Genomic DNA, 27461 nt, shown 5'->3' on the forward strand with positions numbered 1-27461 from the left:
CGAACGAGAACTATTTACATAAATAACAGTAGTTTAACTTTTAAAAAGTCATTAAGTATATTAAAAGCTATTTTCAATATCTGTTCTTTACAAAGCTCTTTTCAACAGAATGCTCTTTAATATATAGTTTGTTGCTTGTGCTCGATTTTTGGACACAATTGTTCTTGTTGTTTTATAATTTGATAGAAACAATTAACCCGTTCAGAAAGGGGCAAAAAAGTATAAAGGCTGGGTCGTATGGGGTTTAATGATAATACGAAGTGGGGGATTTTGAGTGGATTCTGCTATGAGTATGTTCAGGCGTTTTTATAATCTGATGATTTAAAAAATAGTACATTAATGATTAAATGTTGGCTTGATATTGCTGCGATTTTAATGGCTATATTTGCAATTGTTTTAAGAACATTTAATTCACAAGAAAGGATTGTTAAGAGGAAGGAAAGCAAAATATGCAATTTTTCATCTTTAATATTTTTAGCAGTTTGGTAAGAGGTTAGCTGTGATAAAGTATAATTGATATAATTATACAGCATGACCCTCAAAAAAGTATTTTTAAGCATCTGCAGCCCTTATTTCTCAATGAATTATTAAAAAATGCATATGTCCTTGTTCTCCATAGTATTCTACGTAAGTAGATATAAAAATATTTTTTTTACCTCCATTAACACCGGAGATTTTTAGAGCTAAAGTTTTGAAAAAGTGACTGAGGAAAAAGAATTTTTTTTGTTTCTCTTATTTTTTGGATGGTTATATTATGTTTTTCTGGCAACTGAATAATGAGACACAAAGAAAAACAAGTTAACTAATTATTTCTTTTTTATTCCACCAAAAAATATAAATTTTTAATGGCAAAAAATACTACTGAATGAATTGATTATTTGCAAATTTTAGGTTATTTATTAACCCTTATTTATAGAAAGGGATTAATTATGACAGTTGCTCCGCCTACTTTTCTGACATCTCAATTATTTAATAGGGGGTAAATTAAGCTTTTTAGATTAAAAATCATTATGTTTATTTTTATTTTCTTTATAACTCTTTTGTTATTAAAGTTAGGATTGTGAAACAAAAACAATTTTCCTGCTATATTCATAGAGATTTATTTGGTTTTTTAATCTTAAACAATTTTGCCTAATAAGTAAGTTTTTCAAAATATCATTAAACTAAAAAGACTCAAAAAATATGTGTAAAAAAATGCTTTTTACTCAAAAACTAAATTTTTTATTTCATTTTTGTATAAAGTTTCTGCTAGTAACAAAAATAAAAGGATTTCTAGCTTAATTTTGCTAAAAAAGTCGTTTCATGTTAAAAGTTACTTTTTCCTAAGTCACTTTTTCAAAACTTTAGCACTAAAAATCTCCGGTGTTAATGGAGGTAAAAAAAATATTTTTATATCTACTTACGTGGAATACTATAAAGAACAAGGACATATGCATTTTTTAATAATTCATTGAGAAATAAGGGCTGCAGATGCTTAAAAATACTTTTTTGAGGGTCATGCTGTACTTTATTAAACTCACAGACACATACAAATACACACACACACAAACGCGCACACACTACGTGCAAAGACGCGTGCGCATACCTTAAATTATACAAAAAAGTGGAATAGGGAAAAGTTTTCAAAATCCCAACTTTCCTATTATCTTTTTACTATTACGTTTTTTAAGCTTTAAAGAGGCATTTTAAATGTAAATTATAGCAGGTGTCCTGTTAGTACTTGAAAGCAAAACAGTTTTTCAAATAACAAGCAAGTGACCTAAACACTTGTGGGATAGACAAACACATTTACATCCTACTTCTTTTATATATTACAAGTTGCTCCTCACCTAGCCTCTTAGGTAGGGCGAGGGAGATCATAAAAATATCCTAAAATTACCCAAAATTACATTTTTAAAGCTTCACTGAAAAGTTTAATGTAATCAGACTATCAATATCGTAAAAAATCTGAATAGCCAGATAAAAAGCCTTATTTCTTATTTACTAAGTATATTTGCGATAACTTTTATTTAATAGATTCTTCCAATTTTTAACATTTACAAAACAGCCTGCTATATTGCTTCAAGATCTATATAGGAAATAAATGTCTATAAATGAGCTCAAGTTTTCCAAGGAATAAATGTTCAAAACTCATAGTGCTCCAATAATCCTCATTAAATTCTCATTGACCAAAGCGATATAACCTTTATTCTATTTGTTTATGGAATGAATAAAGTTTTTCAATCCATGTTGATATTTGAATTACATTGACGTATTTAATCTTGATTTAATAAACAAAAAATATACGTTCATAATATAGAAAATCAAAGAAAACTCTGTTTTAAAAGAATTCGATTGTGGCGACACTTCCATAGTGTCCAAATATTAAAACTAAAATTTTAATCATATCAACCCTTTGGTGATGGTAATGTAAATAAAAAATATAATTGAAGAAATCTTTTTAAAATCATTTCTCGTATTCATTCGAATCCGGTGGATAGGAACCGGTTCTCATCCATATGAATAAAAACTATGTCTAGCATCGTATTATATCCAGTTTTCTACGAATATAGAAATGTACAATCATAAGATTAAAACTAGTTTTTTTAGCCGGTGCCTTCGGCACCACGGGGCTAAAAAAACTAGTTTTAATCTTATAATTGTACATTCTATATCCGCAAAAAGCCGTTTATGATACGATACGAGAAATAACTATTAAAATATTAAATATTTAATTCTTTCTTTTAGATAGTAATGGCGAGGGAGGAAAATTTAAATAGATAAATAGATATGTACTTATAGAAAACTAGCCAATAGTGAGATAGTTATATCGAGCCAACTCTAGTATTTTTATATTAATTGCTAAGTTCTTTCAATAATTATATAGAATAAAGTTCTATTTCTTGACTGACAAAAAAGATATATAAATAACTATGAAGAATCTTAATTGTAGGTTCTAGGACTAATATTTATTTCATTATTATCTCACATATACAAAAAATATACATTTCTTTTACATTTAAAATGTGATTTGTTTAAGATAGTAATTGCTATAGAATATACATGAATATTATGACAGGACAAAAATTGTTGTCAATTTAGGTTGCTATTTCTACTGTTTTTGGACAGTTCGTTCATCCTTTATAAAGGGAGGGGTGGTGTAAAGTTGGTTGATGGAAGTGATCGTTATTTTAGCCAGCTACAAGATTACATTATGATCTGGTGTAAGACTCCAGCAATAATAATCCCATTATGATAGTAAATAATTAGATAAGCTTTAAAGATATCTAAGAGAAATATCAACTTATGCCATATAGCTCAGTTTGTACATTTCTAAAACATCGTTTTAATGATAACAAGAATGAAACATCCATGAAAGCCTAGCTCAACAAATTAGATATACACGGTAAAACGAATATCAACAAAAATAAACGAGCAGAGTATTTTTTAATTAAAAATTAGTTTCTGCTATGTCGTACCCACTTGTAGCTGGATTTACGATCCCCCATACCCTCACCCCTTTATCCCATCACCTGCTAATGGATGAACGAATTGACCAAAAAACGACTGGGGAAATACTAACCTAAATTGACGACAATTTTTCCCTTGTCATAATATCCACGTATATTCTACATCTATTTGCAGATTCTCAAACAAAATATACTTTAACCTAAAGACCTATATTTGGTGCAATACTTATTATATTATGCCTAATTTGCATAGGATTCACAAATCAAGTTGATAGATAATTAATAACATACAACTATATAAAATTGCAGGATAATACATTGCTATATCTAAGAACATATGAACATCCTTGTAGTTTTAACTGTAAGGATCGAGGACAGATTTTAAGCAATATAACTTATATAGGAAATTTTAGTTTTTCTCTCCCCTCCTTAACACTTTTTTTTGATGACCAAGAGTTATAAATATAAATTTCAGTAGGGAAGATATATAACTTACACTGTTAAAATCAATTTAAATAGCTGGATAGCCCTCCCTGGCTTTTGAAAAATGTAAATGAATGGCGTTTTGGCACAGTATTTCTGTGGCTTTGCACATATTTTTACACCCCCACACAAATATTGAATGGGAAAAAATATTTTTTTTTACGCAGACATGGTTAGGTATTACAAAAATTTAAGAACAGAATATCATTATAAGAGTTTTATCAATTAATCAACAATACCCTAAAAATGAATATAGGATATACATGGATATATGTATGGAGGGGAGAATTTGTAGTCAATTTATCTTGCTACTATTGGTCAGTTCGTTCATTCAGTAAGAGTTGAGGGTATGTTGTCAAGGGGATGGATGGAGGATATGGTTATTTTAGCTAGCTGCGAGCATCACTTTAATCAGAGCACATGAAAATCTGGTGCAACATCCAAGTAATGATATATCGATTACCCTGAATTACCCAAATAGGGTTATTGAAAAGCCCACTTTCTAGTTTTTCCACCCCCCCCCTTCCCCACAAAAAACTGTACATTTAACGAAATTATGTCCTATATAAGCACCAACAATATAAGAAACCGAAAACTAAAATAAATCTTTACAGTCTAAAATATTTTAAAGAACATTTATCCCTAAACTTTTGTGGTGCTTTAAAAAGATTTTTGTGGCAATTTAAAAAGATGATTTTCTAAAAAAGAAAAGTAATAAGGAAGCATATGGAAAAAAAGCTTAATGGCTCTGCTTTCCATTATCAAAAAGGTGTAAAAAATAATATATCAAGATTTGGAAAAAATACTACAATAGATATTAACCAAGGAAGCTTTTTATGGTGCCTACTGAAAAATGTCGTCATACTGACCTACTGTATTGACCTGTCATTGGTCATTTGTATTGTATGATGTCATTTTTTATAGCCACTATAAAAGCTTATTATCTAAGGCCTTTAATATATATAACCCGCATAAAAAAGAGTAAATATATACATATCTGTTTCTTTACTTATTCTAACAATATAATTATACAATATTTGCTTAGTCGGACTAGTGCAAAATTTTAATTTGGCATATTGAAAACTTGGAAATCATGTTTAAGCTTCGCTATAATGTCTAATTGATTACTTGTTCAAGATTTAACTACCAAGGACACGAGAGGGATCACAATAAATAAATAAATATAAAAAAGTAATTTTTTTTTAGTAAGAAATATATTAGATGCAATGATGGTTGGTTGGTCTGTAATGATCTTACAATTTGTATTTGTGGCTTATTCTTCTCTAGTTCTTATCCCTTTTTATTTTTAGTAGGAAGGAATCTAATTCAAAAATTCCTTTCACATATTCGTCTGTCTGACACTTTTTGTGGCAAACATAATTTTCTCGGCTTCTATTCAAGATAGAAAGCTGCAATTTCTTTTAACATTCCAATTATTATGGAGCATATTTGAGTAAAAAATGTCAAAAGTGTTCTTGGTCCGATTTTAAAATTTTTCACTAAATATAAAGAAGCATTTCTTTCATTTTTCTTAAAGAATTATTGCTCAGATTTAAATTGACTATTAATGATTATTAGATTGTTTATGTCAATTATTGTATTAGGTTAGGTTAGTCAAAAACAGTTGTTATGATCAGCAAAGGATAATAGCTTCCACAGGGGTTCTAATACAGGTTTCCTAAACTTAGCTTTTGCTCATTTACATCAACACTGGCCTAATGACAAGAAAATATGAGCATATTAGGCTAGGACCAAGTCGACTTCTAAAGTTATTACATTCAATTGTTACACAATAAGATTTAAGTTTGTTCTAGCCCAAAATGGTGCTGTCTTGTTGTTATGATATTTGATTTTAGAAACTATCTATAGGCTTAGACGCTAAGAAAAATGTTTCATGGTTTTAGATGTAGTATATTAGTTTTACCATTAGAGTTAATATTTGACTTCTCGAAAACTTAATTTATTATAAGATTTTGAAATGATACACAAAACGTCTTAAAAGCAGTAAAGAATTAGCCTAATTGCCAATGTTTAAAAATGAGTCGAGAAAATTAAATTAAAAAGACAATTTTTAGAGTTTAAGTGTTAAGCTTAAACAGTGCACGTCTAATATCTACGCAAGTCATGAAAGGGGCAAAAAAATTGGGGGACACACATTGTATATAAGTTTTGGGGGAGGTTTGCTCAAGTCTTTGGCCACAAAAAGCTTGTGTAATGGTTTTAAACCAACTGAGAAGGACTTTTTAGTAGTAAGCAAATTTAGAGTATAAAATATCGAAAATAATAATAAAAATTAACAGATTTTTATAAAAATATGAGTTTATGTGAAAAATTAATTTTTTAAATCTTTTAAATTGTGATTTTTAACCCATAAGTGTTCCTATAGAATCGGCAAAAACATGTCTTAATTGCCCAAAAGCTTTTTCGACAAAAATATTAATGGTTTCTTTAGAATAAATAGGAATCTATAAAAATTCCTATGGCTTACATATTATTTACATAAGTCGATAAACGATAGGATAAGAGCCGAAAAGTAATTGAATTTGCAAGATTATTTGAACATCTTTTTTTCTGCTCTGCCTTTGCTACGTGGTATCATTAGTCAAACAAATTCTGAGAGGTGTGTATGGACTTCCGCATATAATCAAATTTTAATTCTATTTTATATTCGCAAAAAGACACAATAGGTATACAATGGGGTTTTTAACAGAGAAAAAGAGGGAACCATGGGCTGTATAGTGTATATTACACTAGGCCCCAAATTTTTTTTATTCGTTGGCTGAACAACTCTTGGTATTTTAACTAAATTTTGATTGGTTGGTTTATTCAGTTGAGTGTTAATACGTTTACACCACTAATCTTAATCTACAGAAGGGGTAATTAAGTGTGACATCGTTAGGAATGTACATCAATAAGATCTCTGATTTGTGCTTTTGTAATAACATGCAGAATGATGATCCTTTTACATGTGCGGAGGTGAATACACACAAAATTCTTGAAACATTAATAATTTTCAATATTAATAACTATCAAGATAGAAAGACACACGAACAAACAGAAAGACATTGTGATAAAGACATCTCGTAATATAAAGTAGCACTGATTGTTTGTCATTAAAAATATTGCTAAGGACTGAATATATTGAGTTCTCCTTTTTATAATAGGTTAGGTTTTGAGCTATTCTTCCTTTAAAATTTCAGAGTTTAATCGTCAAAAGAATCATCATTTCAAACATGGTTGTTATTACGATGCTTTATCATAAAAGGAATTAAATAATGCCTAAATTTATAATGAAAACAAACAAAGGGACAGATCTACATGTAGAAAAACATCGTTTGAGAGACCAATAAATGTATAAGTATAAATGCATAACCCAGACAATACCTTGATCCAGTGTTAGGGACCTTTTTCGTCAACTAGCAAATTGCTTTCTGCTGTTTTGCAGCTTCTTGGCTGTGTTAATATTTACGACGCTATTAGCATATATTCAAAAACCCAATGGCAAGTCAACACAGTGTCCACGAGGTGGAGACATACAGTTATTTAACTTCTTCCCCCTCTATTGTTTTACTTTGATGATAGACCATTAACAATATTTTATTTTATTTCAGAGTTGCTCCCTGGCTGACACTGAGAAGAATATCTTGCGCAATATGTCGGACCACCGTGGCAACAATCTAGGCAATTTACAAACATTTACTTGGCTACTATTTCATGTACAGTTATTTGGTTTGATGTATTTTTTACAGGATTTTTTCTAAAAACTTCCACTTTGCCTAAATTTATCTAATAATTAAGGAAAAAATGATATAGGCAATTTACAAGCATAAGCTTTCCTATTTCAAGTACACTTTTTTGGGTTGATTTATCTTTTTACAGGGAACCTTTGAAATTTTTATCAAAAAAATACAATAGAGGACATTTTAAAAAATAAACTTAGCTGTTATTTGATGTACAGTTTTTAAGTCAGATGAATATATTGGAATCTGAAAAAGTAGCCCAAATTATTCATCATATTATCAAGATTCTAAATAATTATAATTGATCTATAACATGTCTTTCTATTGATAATTAGCAAAATAATTTTACATTAATATATGTATACAATACATATTTTCAAAATATATATTAATACTACAATCATTAAGCATGTAAAAGGAAGCTAATATGTAAATAATCCATTGAAACAATATAATATAAGGAAAACTAGACAATAGAACATAATGTTATGCTATTTCATTGCTCTATTAACCTAAAAACTAGATTTTTCCCTTTTGTTCAGATTACTTACTTTACTAGTGGCTTATATTTTTATAAACACGTTTTCTCATAGGTTGGATTTTAAACTCTCTTAAATTCTAACTACCAGTGATAATACATTTTAAACAATAATTTAAATCTAAAGATGGGATGATTTTGTTTGTTATCATTGGGAGTTTACATGAATTTACATTCTATTGTGACATTGCCGTATTTTTGCTTCAACCAGAAAAACAGAACTACTTTTACTTTATATTATAAATACGTATTAAAATGTATTAAATGTAATAAAAATATCAGAAATGCCAATACTAGAATGATATATTATTCCTTTTAACGGAGGAAAACATAAATTTTATTATTTAAAAAAAATTTTTTGCAATGAAATTGGAAACTTACATCAATTTATTCTGCAATGTCTTTATGGCCTAAAGATTTTCATTTAAATCCCCCCAATGTTGATAAACAAACTACCCCTTCTGTAGATTTAAATTATTGTTTTTCAAGCCAATAATACAATTTTTCTATACAACATTCTTAAATTATTGTACAAAAATAGTTATTGTATACTGTGCAGTAATATTTTCTGGTAAATAAATACAATAAGAGAAGAAAACTAATGTATAAGTAAAAGAGAATTCCTAATAATGTATAAAGAATAGATTTATTGCTCTAGATGATCAATAATCTGTGCAACTTTTATCGTAAGCTGGCGAATTTTTTCCTAATATATTTTCCTTAAACAAAACTTTATCCTAAGTAATTCAACAAATGTAGCTGACTTTTTATGAAAACAACATTTATAAACTTTCTAACCAATATTGTGCTTTGATTATTCTTCAATTGGTCCGATTTGTTGTATGAAAAATTAGGGATCTAAAGGGATAAGACAATGGAAGTTTATTTGATGTACACCCCCAATGATGAGATACAAAATTCCATCTTCTGTAGATTACAATAATTGGTTAAAACGTTTGGACACTCAACTTAATGAATCAACCGATCAAAATTTATTAAAAGTCCGCAAAGTTTTTAATCCAAAGCATATGTATTAAAAACTTTGGGGACTATTGTTCCAATTGAGGTGTTGATGATCTATAGTTTGAGTATTTGTTGTATGAAGAATAATGCAGGCAAACAATTAGTGGAAAGAGTAGAGTTAACATATCCCCAATGGATCTTTTCTCTTAAGTAATAATTGAATTGCACTAGAGTGTTCATACCCAGAAAATTTCGCATTACAGTCTCAAAAGTATCTGCATTAATTGAGCTGAATTAAACTGGATATGAAAAAAAAACATGTTTTAATGGTATTATAGAAATCGTTAAGAGATACAAAAAATATTTTTTGGTCTTGGGGTCTAAAAACTAAAGAAGCGAATTGTAATTATCATTTTTCATTTATGTATCCGCGGTCAATTTCAATTTACTATGAAATGTTTTAGATTTCTATTAAATAATAAGTCTAATAATTGTAAGTAAAAAGGGGGTAAAAGGGGAAGAAATAGGTCTTTTAAGACAAGGTATTCTAAACATATTTCTTTTACATAAAATTAATGTTTACTTCTTGTCATTTTAGAGATCTAAAAGAATCTAAAAGAGCAAAAATACAAAAGATCTACAATTATTTTCATATGAATTACTTTAAAAGGAAGTAAAAAAACATTTTACCTCGAACAATTTTATTTTTTTCTGCGTATTTTTTCCTTTCAAATATTTTTCTTAAAATTATATAATGTGTAAAAGCTTACTTAGAATTAAAATACTCTGAAGCGCAGCTACTCTATCTATATATTAAAGAACGTCATGAACAAAGTAGGACGTGTGACTGTCTGTGTTTTTCTTATTGATAGATGTATGTTTTCAATGAAATTTAAATAGTGTTATTTATTGCATCGTATCATAGACAGCTTTCCGCGGATATTAAAATGAAAAATTCATTCTAAGACAACAATCAGTATTGTTTTTAATATTCGTGGAAAATTGTCTGTAAAATGATGCTAAACATGATTTTTCAATATTGATGAGAAATTGTTCAAATCCAGCGGATATAAAAACGTTTGAGAGCCAAACTGAAAATAATTGATTTTATAGAAATTTGTGCTAATTTAAAAAGGCAAAATAAACTCTTCCAGAAAGAAAAAATGAAAATAGAATAAATCTAGCACAAATACTATGAATATAAGCCAAAGCTTTTAGTAAATATTTTTTTTGCCTTTTCTTAGTAGCCCCTAGACAATGCAGTATAGTATTCTTTACTTACCTATGTTTTCTTATGGATAGGTATCTGTATTATGAAATATAGTATAGTATAGTATTCTTACTTACCTATGTTTTCTTATGGATAGGTATATGTATTATGAAATATAGTATAGTATAGTATTCTTTACTTACCTATGTTTTCTTATGGATAGGTATCTGTATTATGAAATATAGTATAGTATAGTATTCTTTACTTACCTATGTTTTCTTATGGATAGGTATCTGTATTAAGAAAATAAAAATGAAGAACATAACATACCTGCTAAGTAGTGTCTTGGATTTACTTCTTAAAAGCTTTATGTTAACAAAGAGCTTTTTATTATAGAGTACATACAATTAAAACAATTTTATATTGGGAAATTGATATTCTAAAATTTTTGAGAAAAAAAAATGATGTACATGACAAATATTTCATGATGAAAAACTAAATAGCCATTTTTGAAGATTAAACTTATACCATTCTAAATTTTTAACACTGCTATTATGCACCTACCAATCAAGACTTAATAATTACTCAACGAATAAGAGAATGTTTAAAAAGTATAGAGAATCTTTGCTGTAAGGAATGCGATAGAGCAACTACTAAAAATTGTTCTCTTGGGGCCTTTTAATCATACTGTAAACTTCAGTAATCTTATGAGATAAGACAATGGACGATAAACTGATGTACCATTGTACATGCCCTATTATCAAAATTGTCCTTTCTGGAGATTAAAAAACATTAATGGATTTATAACTACGTGGATGTTACACTAGATTTCATGTTCTCTAATAGATTGAAACTCGTGACAGGCTAATGCTAATCCCAATCCACCCTCTTTACCCCATCCCCTCACATTCTACTGGATTTACTAACTGACCAACAAACGAGTTTCATGTTAGCAAGTTAAATTGACGATAATCTTTTCCCTGTTATTATATCCTCGTATATTCTACACCCATTAGGATAGTTTGTTCCTATCAATCAATTATTAATAAAAAGTTACCTAAAGTTTTTAAGCTAACGAATGAGAGAAAGGTTCATAACTATTAGTTAATTAAAACAATATCCTGTTCAATGGCCCACCCTCCCTGACGAGTACTAGAAATCTTCCTTAATGTATATAGAACATATTTAGATTACAACATTCATAAAAGCGCAGCCTAATAAAGCAGAAAAACGAACAAGTAAAACACCCCTTTTAATATTAAAAAAGTCAGGGAAATAAAATAAGATGCTAATCTGTCCTGGAATTGCTTTATGTTCATGATTCTATATATGTAGAAATAGAGACAGAAGGGGAATGCATCAACTTCCTGCCAAATTAAGGGGTTGGATATACCCCCCCTTGACAAGGGTACACAACACACACCTCTAAAACAGCCAAGGGGGTGTGACAGGGAAAAAAAGTCACATTATCATGAAACTTGAGAGTGTATTTAAAAAATTTGTGCTTAAATTTACAAATTCAGGAACTCTTTTTGGACTTTCAATTGGGTTATCCACCTTCAAGAGACCAAAGAAATCACCCCTCTTATTGTCTGTAATACATCCCCTTTATTTTAAATCAAGGGGGGTGTCAAAGTTTACGGGTGTGCTTCGCGCAACCCCTTGGCAAAATCTACTGCACTCGACTGTGTACAAATACACTCAAATTGTTGAAAATATTCGCTTTTCATAGCTAAACATTTAAGTTAAACGTATATGATTAACATACATAAATATTTGACATAGATAATAGATACACCTTTAAATGGATAATTTAATATCTATCTATTTAAATATATAAATGTGAGATAATAAATACAGTTGAAATGGATAATTTATTTACGCCCCAAATTAAGTTACATATATGTTAGAGTGTTTAGAATAGAGCACTTGCTGTAAATAAATATTATGTAAGATTTAGTAAGAATAGCAACTCTATAATTGTCTGTAGAAAGTCTGTAGGTTATTTGACAATTTTTTCATGAGATATTACCTATTTTATTTATCTGATTTTTGGACAGTAAGGGAAAATGTTATAAGCAAAGCATCTTTGAAAGCTACTCCAAAAATTTAAGTTTATTCTTCTTAAATAGTCTCATTTTAACATCATTGCAAAAAAAATTATTAAAACTGGAAGTAATTTATATTCTGCTTATTCTGACACACTTCAAGTGTTAATGTTGTATGTTACTAATTGCTTTTAGAGCTTAACTTTAATGGATGTTGTCATCCTGGCCTTGTTATTGTACCTATTAACAGAAAGCGTCAAAACAACGGTATGTTGATAAATTGTCAGCTTGGCCACTCTAATGACAATTAGTCGATTAATTGACATTGTTTGTCAACAGTAAATTGAAACTAGAGCAAGGGACAATAGAGTATATCAATTATCTATCTATTATGTCACTCTATTAGATAAACATATCTTGTTCCAGTTGCTTAGGAAATCAATGGCTAAATTAAACCCACCCTTAAACACAAATTTTCATATTTTCTACCACATAGCACATTGGAAAATACATCTGTTGGTTTACTGATGGGTGCAAAATGCGAATGCTTTCATTAAAACCTAGTTTTAGTTTACCTAAAGTCTCAAAATACAATTAGAAAAAAATGGTAGGCAGTTGTCCGCGGATAAGTAAATTAAAGATTACCAAGCTGAATTAAAAAAGAATGAATTTAATCTTGCATTACGTTCATTAGGGATAACTTTGCATACTTTTGAAAGGCATAGTTTTACTTTACTTGGTAGTTTAAATCCGGTTTGATTTTGGTAGAAACGAAGCAGAAAAAGGTGTATTACTGGATTTATTATGACTTAGATATTACCCCACAGATTATTATGTATAAAGATAAACTTCTAGCTGGCTGAAATAAAGATTCACCCAATCCAAAATATATACCCCATCCCCTTCAATAGGATGAAAGAATTGACCAACACTTGATGTCCATGTTAGCAACCTAGCAACTTTTCCTCTGTAATAATATCCAAGGATATGTTCTATATCCATTAAAACATTTTTTTGGTTTTTGCATTTCTAATATAAGTTAAGCTTAATGTTAAATAGCATAAATAAATATAGGTTTGGGTTTTCAAACTGTTAATTGACCCAAAACGACGACGATAAATAAATATAATGAATTAAATGTCTAGGGGTGATAAAAAGACAAATTGAGCTTTTTTAGCTATAGCTCGCTCGCGCCAAATTATTTAGCGTTTTTATAATACAGACAATATGAATGAGCTAAAAAGCGAATAATAGTTATTTATTGCATCGTATTATAGACAGCTTTTTGAGGATATTAAAATAAAAAATTTCATGATAAAAAAACTAATTAATGTTATGAGTTTTTTTTAATATTTATGCTAAATTTTCTGTAGTACTATACCACACATGTTTTTTGTTCACTATGGCTGAGGACCTCTTTTATAATCCAGCGGATAATAATCGGTTCCGAAGCCATACTGGAATAATTATTTATTTTTAAACCAATAAGTCTTTTGGATCTACTTTTGTTGATATTCATTTTTTTTATTACTGACGTATTATTGAATTCGACTTGCTAATTCAATCTAAATAATTCGAAATTTTAATGCAAATTTTATTTTTTAAAACAACCTTTTGAGTGTATTTTCCCATATCTAGTTTTTTTACTTAATTTCCTAAAGATTTTTTTTTCTTTACATTGTATGGACTCAATTATATGTATAGATGCCATTAAAGTTAATGTTTGTTAATCAATTACCAGTGCACACCTCATGTCAGTACGGACATACCCACATACTCGCCTGGCTCGCTAATAGGTAAGCTTTCAGAGTAGCGTAGCTACCCCATAATTTACTTAACCTGTTGGTAACTTACATCCAAGAATGGAAACTAAGAATTGAAATATGATCCATTCCTAAAAATGCCATTTTACCTTGTAAAGTAAAATTTTAGTGTAGTGTATGATTTTCCAAACGTACAGCTATGCATAGCTATAAAAGACCAATAATCAAACTGCATGACACCCCATTTTTAAAATGTCGCTTTATGCTATTTCTATCTTTTTCATATTTTTTCAATATCTCTCTATGTAAATATCTATCTATTCCCATCTCTATAATTATAATTATAGGCTTCAAGTGAATATGATTTAACCCACAGTCGCTTTCATGTTGACTTAACTTGGGTTTTTAGTCGTTTTATCACTTAAAATCACACTTTACTTGCTATATGTTCAAGTATTTTTATGCGGTGAAATATTGCCATGCCAGAAAGACTCTAGAACCCTTCTTTAATCTTAATATACTTGAAGCCTTGATGACCTTCAGGCTTAATGCTATACATTGCTTAATTAAGACCTCATAATTAATATGTATATTTTTCATAACATGCACATTACATAAATCACATTACATGTACAATGTTAGGTAAAAAATCCCAAGTTTTTATTCTACATCCAAAAATATTTAGGTTTTTTTAAAAAGCATTCCTTCAATTAAAGCTAAACCTATCCTATAAAAGTTTTATCTTTATGTTATCTATAATACAAAGTAGAACGATGTCTGTCTGTCTGTCTGTCTGTCTGTCCGTCCGTCTGTCTGTCTGTCCGTTCCTTAAGATCTCGGTAACCACTAAACCGATCGGATTCTACTCTTTAGGGTATATACCTACTGGTTTTGTGGTGGTTTTAGGCTATTTTCGTGCGGGGTGGGACACCCCCAACCCCCCCAAAAACAAAAAAAAATCCCCCCCCATTTTTTTAAAAATAGAAAGTAGTGAGGGCACCTTAGTGAGGGTACTTAATTTTTTTTTTTCATTACCTCTTGGGGCAAAGCCCCTAGAGGCTAGGGGCGAAGCCGCTAGTACTATGATATAAAGTAGTAAGGTTTTTTGTCAGTAGCTAAAGATCTCGGAAAAGGCTGGGTAATTCTTTTCAGAGTAGGTTTATATATGTCTTGGGGTGGGTTTATTCTATTTTCCTGCAATATCCATCCGCCCCTAGAGGCTAGGGACGAAGCATCTAGTTTTGATTAAAGCACATGTATTGTATATTGCATGTTAGTAATTAAATTGTGTTATTTTTAATGTTGTATCTATGATATACTGCATATTATAGGAGTAATACAGTATTATGAACAACATTACACTACTGGATCAATGCACAGTAACGCAGCTTCTCTATAACTTATCTGTCGCAAATTATTTGAGTAAAATATGTTAAAACAACTTCTTATTTTTAATTCAAAAATTTCAAAAATATTGCTTAAAACTTATATTGGAAATTCTAGCAAAAAATTGAATTTCCTTTAGGTAATTGGTTACTGCTGGGTTTTTGTAAAGTTTGAACTTCATGAGTCGCGAATAAATAAATTAAATAATATAGGCATAAAGATCAAAGCCGAGGGGTTAATTACAAATATTTACGCTTAATCATAAAATATAAGCGAACAATGTACAATAAAATTTGTTCATATAATCAACATTAAATTAAAAGCCATGGAATTTCAAAATATTCATTGAAGTATGCAAAATTTTTACCAAGCTGTCTCTTTTAATTTTCTACTTCTACTTTAAAATTCAATTTTCAAGTTAATTTTATAGTTGTATGGATTGCTACGCTTAACCTAAACCTATAGTTAAGACCATCAAAAACTTATTACCGCTAGCTCTATTGGTTTTAATGAATACGGTAAATAAAAGGACTATCGTGGTAAGATTTTTCTGATCAATCTAAACCTACATGATGGAAGTTTTTTGCCTTTTTTTTCCATTGCATATATTGTCATATTTGCCTTAAGCCTTATTAAACCTTCGTAATTATTATGTTAGATTATATTATTAATTAAAAATGATGTTGCTATGCTACAATATGATTTATTAAGTTAATATAAAAAACCTATATATATTTTAACATCGGATATTAATATATTTTAGCAAGGTAATTCATTTATAAGCAACTTATTTTTGTTCAGTCTCGGAAAAGATATGGAGTCAGCCCTGACAGATGAAAACAGAGCGGGTCTTTCTCCCCCCATCCTGGCCATCAAGGTATAATTTTAAAATTTAACAATACAGTCCAAAAAGAGTTTAGAACAGATTTATATGCTTGACAGTGGCCATGAACTTGAGGTATTGGGGCTTAATTCAGAATGTCTTGATGTAAGTAAATCCTATCAAAACAGTGGCTACTTGTAAAAGTTTAAAAAAAAGTCTATTGTGTTTTCCCAATCCACTCCACCTCTAAGAGCGGATTATTTTAATTTTTAGTATGGCCGCCAGGAGACTTTAGCCTGGCTGGTACAACACACTCGTACAACAGCAGATTATTTTTATTTTTAGTATGGCCGCCAGGAGACTCTAGCCTGTCTTGTACGACACACTCGTACACCAGCTGACTATTTTTATTTTTAGTATTTCCGCCAGGCGACTCTAGCCTGGCTGGTACGACACACACGTACAATAGCTGATAATTTATATTTCTAGTATGGCCGCCAGGAGACTCTAGCCTGGCTTGTACGGCACACTCGTACAACAGCTGACAGGCTTCAGTCCCGGGATGGGGAAAGATGTCTCCTACATTACGCGGCAAAATATGGACAGGTAGGCCAACTTTTAGTGTTGTAATTTTATTTTTATGAACTATTTTTATCATTATTTATTAGGGATTTAGAGGGATAAGACAATTACCGATAAATTTATGTACATTCCCAATGCTGATACACAAAATTATCCCTTTTATAGATTAAACTTTTGTGGTTGAAACGTTTGAACATACAATTTTATGAATCAACCAATCAAAATCAACTAAAGTCCCCAAAGTTATAAAGCCAACGAATAAGGAAACGTTTTTAAAAAACTTTGGGGACTAGTGTAATAAACAGCCCATAGTCCCCTCTCTCTCTGATTATTTATTGCTGCAAGGCAGCTCTAAAGACAAGTTATGTGCGTCTGTCCACCAGTTAGAGTACATGAACATACATTATACTGTACCTCTAGTCTTCCAGGAAAAACAGGACTTATGATTATTTATTCCTAAAATGTTTCTTTGTAAAAAAGATATTTTTCGGATCTTATGGAAATTATTGTTCTATTTTGGCAGTGTTAAATAATCCGAAATATACACATACATTGGTATTTCATAATATTCTAATATAATATTTATACCAATTCTTATTCTTATTACATATTCATTATTCATCAATAATTTAACATTGTATATTCCAATATTTGGTTATTAGCAGGGGCTTAGGGTTAGTGTTGTGCTAAACATGAATCAATCAATTAAACCCCTCTCCTGTATTTTCTTTACCTTATATCCAAGTCCCCTAATTAACCCAGTAATAAACTCATATGCCTCCTTTTTTCCAACATTTCAATTTACCCTGAGAAAACGATCAAATCAAATTTTTGAGGATAAAAAAACCATTATGGAAAAACATCCAATAGATTTTTAAAAAAGTATTTGGAAAGTTATAGGTTTAATTGAACGACTTCCCAAATCCTCTTTCATATTCACAAGCTTTTAAAAGCAGACTCTCACATATTGGCAAATTTATTGTCCATTATCCTATCCCTGCATTTCTAGGTTTATTTTGTTAATTTTCTACATATCATGTACATTTGAAAGAAAATGTAAAATACAAAAAATGATAATTAAGATTGTTTTGCTTCTAAGTATCTATATTTGTTTCTATGAATAATGAATAAAAAAGGTTGCAAGCTGGCATTTTACGTAATTTTTCTTGGTGAGTTAGTTAGCAGCTTGAAAATGATACTATGCAGCGGGTGACAGAATATTGTATTGGCTGCCGGCATCAAGTCATTCAAAATTTTGTTATTTTTACTTGCTTTGCATAAATTGATTTTAAGTCATTTTAGTCCTTGACTCTTTGGCGTTGATATTTCTGAGCCTGAAATTGCAGGACTATAAAAGAATGTGAAGAAAACGAAGAATACAGAGACAAGAATTCTAAAAAAAGAATGTGAACTTTTAAAAATAAATAAAAAACCTAACTTGACTTGTTTTTTTATGGGGAGAGGGGTGGGCTTCAATTACTTGTCAGGAAGGGAGGGGATATTGGGCTGTTTTTTTTTATTACACTAGTCCCCAAAGTTTATGATAACATTTTCTCATTTATTGGCTCAACAATTTACGGGACTTTTATGGATTTTGATTGATTGGTTCATTAAGTTGAGTGTTTAAACCACTTATTGTAACCTACAGAAAGGGCAATTATATGTATTATCACTTGGAATGTACATCAATCTATCAGCCATTGTTTTGTCACTTTAGATTCCTTGTACATCCTTAATCTACTACTTAAAAATATATTTTTGTTGTCTGTCCTCTGCTGTTTTAATATTTTTGTGGTAATATTTAACCATGTCACTGTGCATATGTCTCTTACTTTGTGTAGTTAAAATTCTCTTCTAGCCGTTTAGTTTAACCTTTTCTTAACCCCTGCATGCTTTAACTAGGCATGCCTTGGCTTCAATAGCCTGGATTAAAAAAGCAGTCTGTTTAAATTATAGGAAAGATTTTTAATACAAAAATAAGGATCCATACTGTTAATATAGGCACACGGCACATATAATTCTCTGCCTTGCTAATGTATACTGTGAATATAGGCACATACATATAACTAGTTTATATTGTGAATTTAGGCACATTTAATTCTGTGCCATGATGGTGTATACTGTGAATATAGGCACATAAGATTCTGTGCCATGCTTGTTTATACTGTGAATATAGGCACATATAATTCTGTGCCATGCTATTGTACATACAATATAAATATAGGTACATATACATTTTGTGCCATGCTATTGTACATACAGTATGAATATTAGGCACATATAATTCTGTGCCATGCTAGTCTATACTGTGAAGATAAGCAAACTAAATTATGTACCATGCTTAATAGAGCGTGAAAATAGGCACATATAATTCTGTGCCATGCTAGTGTATACTTTTGATATAGGCACATATAAATTCTGTACCATGCTAGTGTATACTGTTATATAGGCACATATAATTCCGTGCCGTGCTAGTGTATACTGTGAATATAGGCTAAGAGATATAAGTTTTCCGGAATTTTAATGTAGGGAGGAGATTTGAAATCTGCATCAAATTTTAAGGATTTTTTATAAAATTCGTTTTTTGTATAATTCTTTATCTAAAAGCGGAAATACATTTTAAGTTAATTAATTTTGACCAATAGGATAGGTGGATTTTAAACTACCTGCGCTCTAATTGGTTGAATGATGTACGACATCCAATCAGAGCGCAGATTTTTTAAATCCACCAATCACGGATGCCAAAATTAATTAACTTAATTTGTATTTCCGCTTTTAGATAAAGAATTATACAAAAAACGAATTTTATAAAAAATCCCTAAAATTTGATGCAGATTTCAAATCTCCTCCCTACATTAAAATTCCGGAAAACTTAGATCTCTTAATATAGGCACATATAAATTCTGCGCCATGCCAATGTATACTGTGAATATAGGCACATATAATTCTGTGCCATGCTAGTCTAAACTGTAATATATAGGCACATATAATTCCGTGCCGTGCTAGTGTATACTGTAAATATAGGAACATATAAATTCTGCGCCATGCCAATGTATACTGTGAATATAGGTACATATAATTTTGTTCCATGCTAGTGTATACTGTGAATATAGGCACATATAATTCTGTGCCATGCTAGTGTATAATGTGAATATAGGCACATATAAATTCTGTATTGTTCAATGCTAACATTTTTACCAACATTTCAAAACAGAGAAAATTATTCTTTAAAACAAAAATATAATATGATTCAAATTATTTTGTAAAATTTTAGGAAGGGAAATGGCAATGGGAATGAATCTAATAAGGAATACTTTCTTTCTTACAATATTTAACTGCCATTAAACCATAATTATAAGGCAGTAAGAATCTCGCTTATAACTATTGAACTGATTGAGTTTTTCATTTTAGGGATGCTTCATACAGGTCCCGGGATGGTGTGAGTCTGTTTTATTTTTAAATCTTTGTCTTGGGATGCATTTAATCTATTGAACGTCTATCAATTTCCATCCAATCTAGGTGTGAAGCCGCTAGTTTATCAAATACTGTATAAAATTTAAGCATATTTTTGGGTTTGTTTAAACTGTGAACATACTTATTGAGAAAGATACAGATGTCAAATTGAACCATATAGTGGCTTTCCTCAAATTCCAAACAGTGCACACTGGTCCGAAAACGCAGTTTTGGGTCAACAATTCGTTTTCAGCCGTCTTTTGGCCGATTTTTATGCCCAATACGGCAAATTGGGGGTTTTAGGGGTCAGGGAGTCCATTTATGAGAAAAAAAATACATGACCTCGAAGGTCAAAGATCTTTAAAATGACCTTTAAAGTCTGATTTTCGCCGTTTCCGAAGTTTTATTGGACATTTAGGGGGGGAAGGAGCTGTCCAATCAGGACGACTATGAAATACTTTTTTAAAGACAATTGTATTGGCAAAATTTCATGTGAAGTGAAAATTTTTGTACGTCTAACTGTTTTTTCACCAGCTGAATTTTAATATTTGGGCGTTTTTAATTTGTTAATATCTTGATTATTTTATCTGAATTTTTTGACTTAATCCATTTAAAAATCATTTTAAATCATTGTTATTTCATCTTACTAAATAAAATGATGGCATATTTTAATAAGGATGCGTTTGTTTGTATGTTTAAATGTGTGTGTGTGTGTGTTCTTGTCTGTCCCCGTTACGAACGAACGACATAGCGTAAACTGATGCGTAGACACACACACACACACACACACAAAGACCGAATATTATGTTGTATTTTTAGTAAGCTATCTTTCAAAAAATTTAACACACTTATCAAAATGAATTTATTTTAATAACTTAAAATTTTCCAAATTGCAAGTTTTAACAAAATATTTACATATTATGAAAGCTACCTCGTAAATGTTTTGTGAAAAAAATCGTTTAATATCTAGAAAATAATTGACCAATCAGAGGCCCCAAAAGTGTTTCCTAATGACCAATCAGAGGCTTGTAAGTATTTGCCATTGACCAATAAGGGCTTCGTAAGTTTTCCTTTCAACCAATCAGATGCGAGATATGTTCATATTAAGTTTTTTAAAAATATTGTTACATTACGGCATACATTTAATTTTCTTTTATAATGCAAAAAACGAACAAAATCGGATGCCATATATATCGTGAAATATGAAGCCAATTACAATACCAACAAATTCTCTTTAATAAACATGCGCGACACTGAGAGAATACTCACTAAGAAAATTTTGCCAAACTTACCCTTATCTTAAAAACTGAGAAAAAAAACCACATTTTTGCATTTTGTACCATTTTTTGTGTTATAAATAATTTTTGAACTTATATAGGACTTATTTTAGTTGGACAATTTCCAACATGCGGATATTTGATTTTATCACATTTAAGCAAGTATAGCCAATTTATCAATGTCAACAATACCTTCTTAGATTTTAGGGTTCTGCAGCTTTGGCCCCAAATTATTTCAAAAAACATATTATCAACATGGGTTGATATTTAAAATAAAGGTGGCCCAGGATATCTTTGAAGGCTGGCAGGTCAACTTTTGTCTAAATTGATGGGTAGGAAAAATTGAATTGTTGACCCCTCCAGACCAGTGTGCAGTGTACGTAGCATTTAGTATACCAAAAAAGCGTCTAACATTTTTGTTTCGTTGACCAAAGTTCAGAAAGTAAATTGTATTCTGAACAAAATAAATTTAAGTTATAGGGGACAGGCCTCCCTAAATTTCTTCGTAAAAAAATCTTTAGGGGGGAATTTTGTCTCCAGTGATTTTAAGTTGGTTACCTACTTCTCCATCAATTCTTCACAAAATCCAACACCATAAACAGCTTTCTGATAAGTCGACTTATTTTAAAATCTTATCAGACACATATTTATACATGTTAATATATCAGATTTTACTTTCTAATTCAGTTTTAAAAAGAGAAATTGTTCTGTATTTATTTACTTCAACTTTTTTCCATAAAATTTGTCTCTGTCTGTATGACAAAGAGACAGACGAATCTAAATGCAAATATGTCAAATATGTTTTTGGATCACTTAGGGGTCAGTTTTAAGGTCTGGGATAGGAAAAAAAATTCAGCATTATTGCTTTGCGGCCTGTTCAGGGACATTGAACAGAAAATTACACTGGTACCCATAATTTCATAACTACGTTATCCTAAACGTTAAATACTTTTTAAAAATTTGATTGGTTGGTTCCAAAACTAGAAGTGTCAAAACTTAACATCAAATAATATAATATACATAAAGGTGTAGGTATATAAATTTATCGCCCATTGTCCCATTCCTTTAGATCTTTACGACTTTTTGCAACCTTACAAGATATAAATTGTTGAATATTTATCCTATTTTTAAATTTGAGGTCAAAGATTATTGTATTTGATATGGTGGACATTTAGGCACAATGATTATTCAAATAGAATAAACCAAGGAGGGATGGGATATTGGACTATAAATTACCCTGGTACCCAAAGTTTCATGTTTTGATAAATCTTACACATTTTGTTGACACCCATCCTTCGTCTTTCAATAAAAAAGCTCCTTTATGCTAGGGGCGATATCGCTGTTAGTACGGGGAGAAAGTCGCTAAAAAATCAGCATATGACGTCATAAAAGTGAGAGATTATTTATCTTTTTTTAGGGGTTTTATTCCCACTTCTCCTATCATCTCCCTCATTTTTATGACGTCACATGCTGATTTTCTCCGCATACTCGCTGTTATAATAAAAAGGAACTTAGTATCTTTTGATTTTCTAAAAAATATAATCAATGCAATGGTTGGCTACTTTTTTTAAATGTGTGCAAAAGAGAAAAATTTTCAACTAAAGCTTTTTAAAAACTTATTTGTTGTATATATTAGTGCATTTTTAAAGCAGCGTGGCTAACCTAAAATAAAGCTTTTTTTCTGTTTTGTTTTTATAATTTCCAGTGGCGTGCGAAGCACTTTGTCTAGGGGGGGGCATTTTGAAGATTTTGTAAAATTTTGCCCCCCCCCCCCCTAAATCAAAGTGCCCCGGGGGGGCACTTTGCTTTAGGGGGAGGCATTTTGATTATATATACTAATTTTAAATAAGGGCGTTTTAAGGGGTGGGATTATTTGATTATGGGCCTTCTAGTCCTTATCCCTTCTTCCCCATCCCTATTTCCCATTTATATCCCCCATCTCTTCCCCCCCTCTCTTCTCCCCCATCCCTTCTCCCCACCCTGCAATGACCGAAGGGAAGGGAGCTAGAAAGCATCTTCGAAAAAAAAGTACAGAAGATAATTTAACCTTCCACCCCCCCCCCCCCCCCCCACCACAAAACATTTTTTATGGGAAGAAGGGGATGTTATAAAATCTCAGCAGGAAGGATGAATAACCCCATTAAAAAATTTTTTTTGGGGGGGAGATAAAAACACTCATTTTGGAAATAATTTACCAAAAATAAACCTAATATGTAGAACTGATTTTAAATATTTTTTTATTGTATGACAACAAGGATGACAACATCTATAAGTAACAAAGCACAAAAAATCATTAAGGGGGGGGGGGCGATTGCCCCAAACGCCCCCTTCGGTTCGCACGCCACTGATAATTTCTGTTTTCAAACATGTTGCTAAATTTCTGAAATTTAGAATAGTTATTCACAGCTTCCTTTTATAAACAGCTTTCTGCAGATGTTAAAATGAAGAAAATATTAGATTATTTCCAGTTTATTTTTGTCCCGAGAGTCCGAAGGGATTTATTTTCTTAATCGTGGAAAGCTGCCTGGCTCTTATACGATACGAAACATGATTTTTCAGTATGACTCAGATCTATACTGGAATTTACCTTATCATCTAATACTACACTCGCTAAATATCTTAAACCATGGTCCAATAGTCTAGTTATTTTCGAGATCTTACAGGCCATACAATAATACTTACTTGATTTGTGGGATTTTAAAATGTAAAATAAGTTTCGCTGCCAATAAACTTATTTTACCTTGTTGTGCATATGACTGTGAAATTCCAGTGTGCGTTTTTGTGCAGATTTAAACAATAAAGCTTTACCTAAATGTATGACATAATCAAAATTATAAATCGGCCGGGATGGCTAAATTCTTAGATGTTTAAAATGATATGTGTAAAAAACGCAGCAATAACAACGACATTTTATTGAAGCCAAAAATTAATCAACCTTTTTAAAAATGTGTTATCTATGTTTGTTTTATGGTAGGTTAATCATAAACATAAGTAATCGATATGCCAGCCCCTAGGAGATAGTGTCTTAAAAAATTGGGAACTTTAAGCTCAATACTTAAAATCGGGAATCTAAGAAAATGGACGTTAAATAAATTTACACTCCCAAAAATGATAAGCAATACAATATTTGCCTTTCTGTGATTATTGTTATCGGTGGAAAGGTTTGAACACTGTCGGTTAGTATATTACAGCTTGACATAATTAAAGTCTCCACAGTGTTTAAGCCAACGAATAAGATAAATGTTTTTGAAACAAATTGGACAAATTAAAAAAGAGATACAAATAAGATGGAAGGGGGAGTAATGTGTAATCGACTGCTAATCCAAATTTTTGAAATATTTTACGAAAATCATCGTGTTACCACCAACCCTTTTTTATGCAGAGGAGAGCTTGGGCTATTAGTAAAAAAGAATGAAATGCACAAAAAAAGAAACTTTCGGATAGAAAAGTTTTAAAGTAAAAATTTTGAAATGTGTGCAGCAAACACACACGTGCACACACCTTAATCCTGTGCACGCCACTTTGGAATATCATGGAATAATTAGATTTAGAACTTTAGAATGTTTCTTATTTTATTTTATTATTGTTTCATGTTGAACCTAGTGCATTGTGTTGACTTGCCTTTTGTCGATTATCATGAATGTAGGAAGGATTTTTCTTGTTTTCCGTCTATATCCCGCTAACCCCTGAACCAAAGTTTTTCAACTTTAGTAAAGCTTCGCATTTTAAGCAATTTTAACTGTAATGTCTTTGAATGATTTAAGGCTATTAGGTCATTTGAATAGATAGTCATCTTGTAGAGTGGCCTAGCTTTTTAACCCAGGTTGTCTTAACCTCTTTTCGAGGAAGCTTTGTGTTTATCAAGTTCGAAATTAATTCCTTATCATTATCCTAAAACCAAGCGCAAATGTCGTCTTGTTTGACTTTCCTTCAGTAATAGACGCGGCATGGATTGTTTATATGCGCCCACGTTTCTTACTTTTGAATGAGACATGAGGGTGTGAAGATTTCGGAGAACAAAATTGGGCCTATCATTGGTCTCATAGTGTGTGAACGACCCTAGTATACCAGGGATTTGAAACCATAAGAACTTCAGGTAGAATTTGTTAATTTTATTAAGAAGAATGGTGTATAGGACGATTATATGTAGTTTTAAAAAGGCTTTAGCCAGCTAAACATGAAACTTAATAATGATTAATATATGTTTTAGTATTTTTTATGTGCCTTTATTTTTGCATTTAACAATGATTTATTAAACCAAATAATTTTCCTTTAAAGCCAAAGTTTCCAAATATTCTTAACCGTAGAGAAAAATGATTTTTAAAAAGCAATTAAGATTACGTGGTTATAAATAACTGGAATTATGAACTAATTGATTTTGTAATTTCAGGACTTTGAAATAATTTCATCAATAAATCTATATTCAAACCTGCTGTTGAAACTTGATGGTTCCTGGTATTGGGGGTTTGTATGTTCGCCAACTGATCTCGTGAACTTCCCGCTAATTCGGAAGTCAAGCTCAACCAAAGTGTCATGGTTGAGACAATTTCAAATGATTGGAGTTTGAAGGAGCTGCACAAGCGAATTTCAAATAACCTGATGGTTGAAGGAGCTGCACAAGCAACTTCAAATGGTTCTGAAGAATAGGCATTAGCATTCTTCAAAGAATCTGGAGAATAGGCGTTAGCATTCTTCAATAGATCAATAGCATATAGTGTATTGATGAAAAAAATAAAACATTGACAATTTTTCTGTGAAATAATTACCTAGTGAATCAATATGCCACTAACCAAAAAGCAGAAAATTGAGCGAGCTATCGCTATTGGCAGTGAAAGGCTAGAAGTGTTTGACGAACAGTTAAAAGTGTTTTATGACAATCTAAAAGCCTGCCAAAGTTTTAGTTCATGTGAAAATGTGAATTTAAAATCAATTCGTGACATTTTTAGTGAGGTCAAGGACCAATCTGACCTAATAAAAAGTCTAAAACCTGCCGTGGATACTAGTGAGCTGCGCGAGTTCAAGCGTGATTTGGATGAAGCTAGTGAGCAGAAAACTGTTGCTGATAAAGTTTATGCGTCGTTGGAGCAGTGTACAAAAATTCTGTACTGGCTTGACAATGATTCAGACGACGCGAGGTCAAGCACTGTCGCCAGGAACCTCGACGTCATTGAGAAGGTGAAGATGGACATGGGAGTGCTTAAAATTTCCGTGGAGTTGCGCCAAGAAGTACGTGATATGTACCGAAGGCTTAGAGAGATGGAACGTCGTTCATCTAACCTGGATGAGAGTGGGACACCTGCCATGCTCTCCAGAAGTATGTCTGCCGTGGATATTCGGAGTTCCAACCCGCAGTATGGGCGCTGGGACAACAGTTTGTTGCCGTCGTTCGACGGTACTGACACGGATTACCCAAACTTTAAACAGGTCTTTAAGGATCTATGCTCTGGTTATGGATTTGCTGACCAGAGGTTAAGTCTGATGTTTTGTATGGAGAAGGTGATAACCAACCCGGAACTACGCAAGCAAGTGTCAGCGATTAGAGATCATAATGAACAATGGGCGTTTCTTGATCAGATGTTTTTATCAAACACTCGCCGGTTCATGAGGATTTTAACTAAGCTGAACAAGATGAAACCTGTGGATAAACCTGTGGACGTGGTTAGCGCAATTGCTACCTTCAAGAGCATGATGCAGGAGGTAGAAACCATCGTTGGTTCTGCAGCTAAGGATTACAATCACCTAACTC

General features: G+C 31.1%; 1 protein-coding gene across 1 annotated transcript in view; it reads left to right on the top strand.

Annotated features, from left to right (window-relative positions):
• Positions 1–27461, top strand: part of LOC145326154 (uncharacterized) — a 190465-nt gene that overhangs the window by 20455 nt on the left and 142549 nt on the right. The window contains exons 6-9 of the mRNA XM_080169300.1: positions 7544–7613; positions 14173–14227; positions 16382–16457; positions 16893–17009. Of these exons, the coding sequence (XP_080025426.1) occupies positions 7544–7613; positions 14173–14227; positions 16382–16457; positions 16893–17009 (318 nt within the window). The remainder of the gene's footprint in view (positions 1–7543; positions 7614–14172; positions 14228–16381; positions 16458–16892; positions 17010–27461) is intronic.

Source organism: Acartia tonsa, chromosome 8 (genome assembly GCF_053477335.1).
Source record: "Acartia tonsa isolate MP-2025a chromosome 8, ASM5347733v1, whole genome shotgun sequence".
Classification (NCBI taxonomy): domain Eukaryota; kingdom Metazoa; phylum Arthropoda; class Copepoda; order Calanoida; family Acartiidae; genus Acartia; species Acartia tonsa.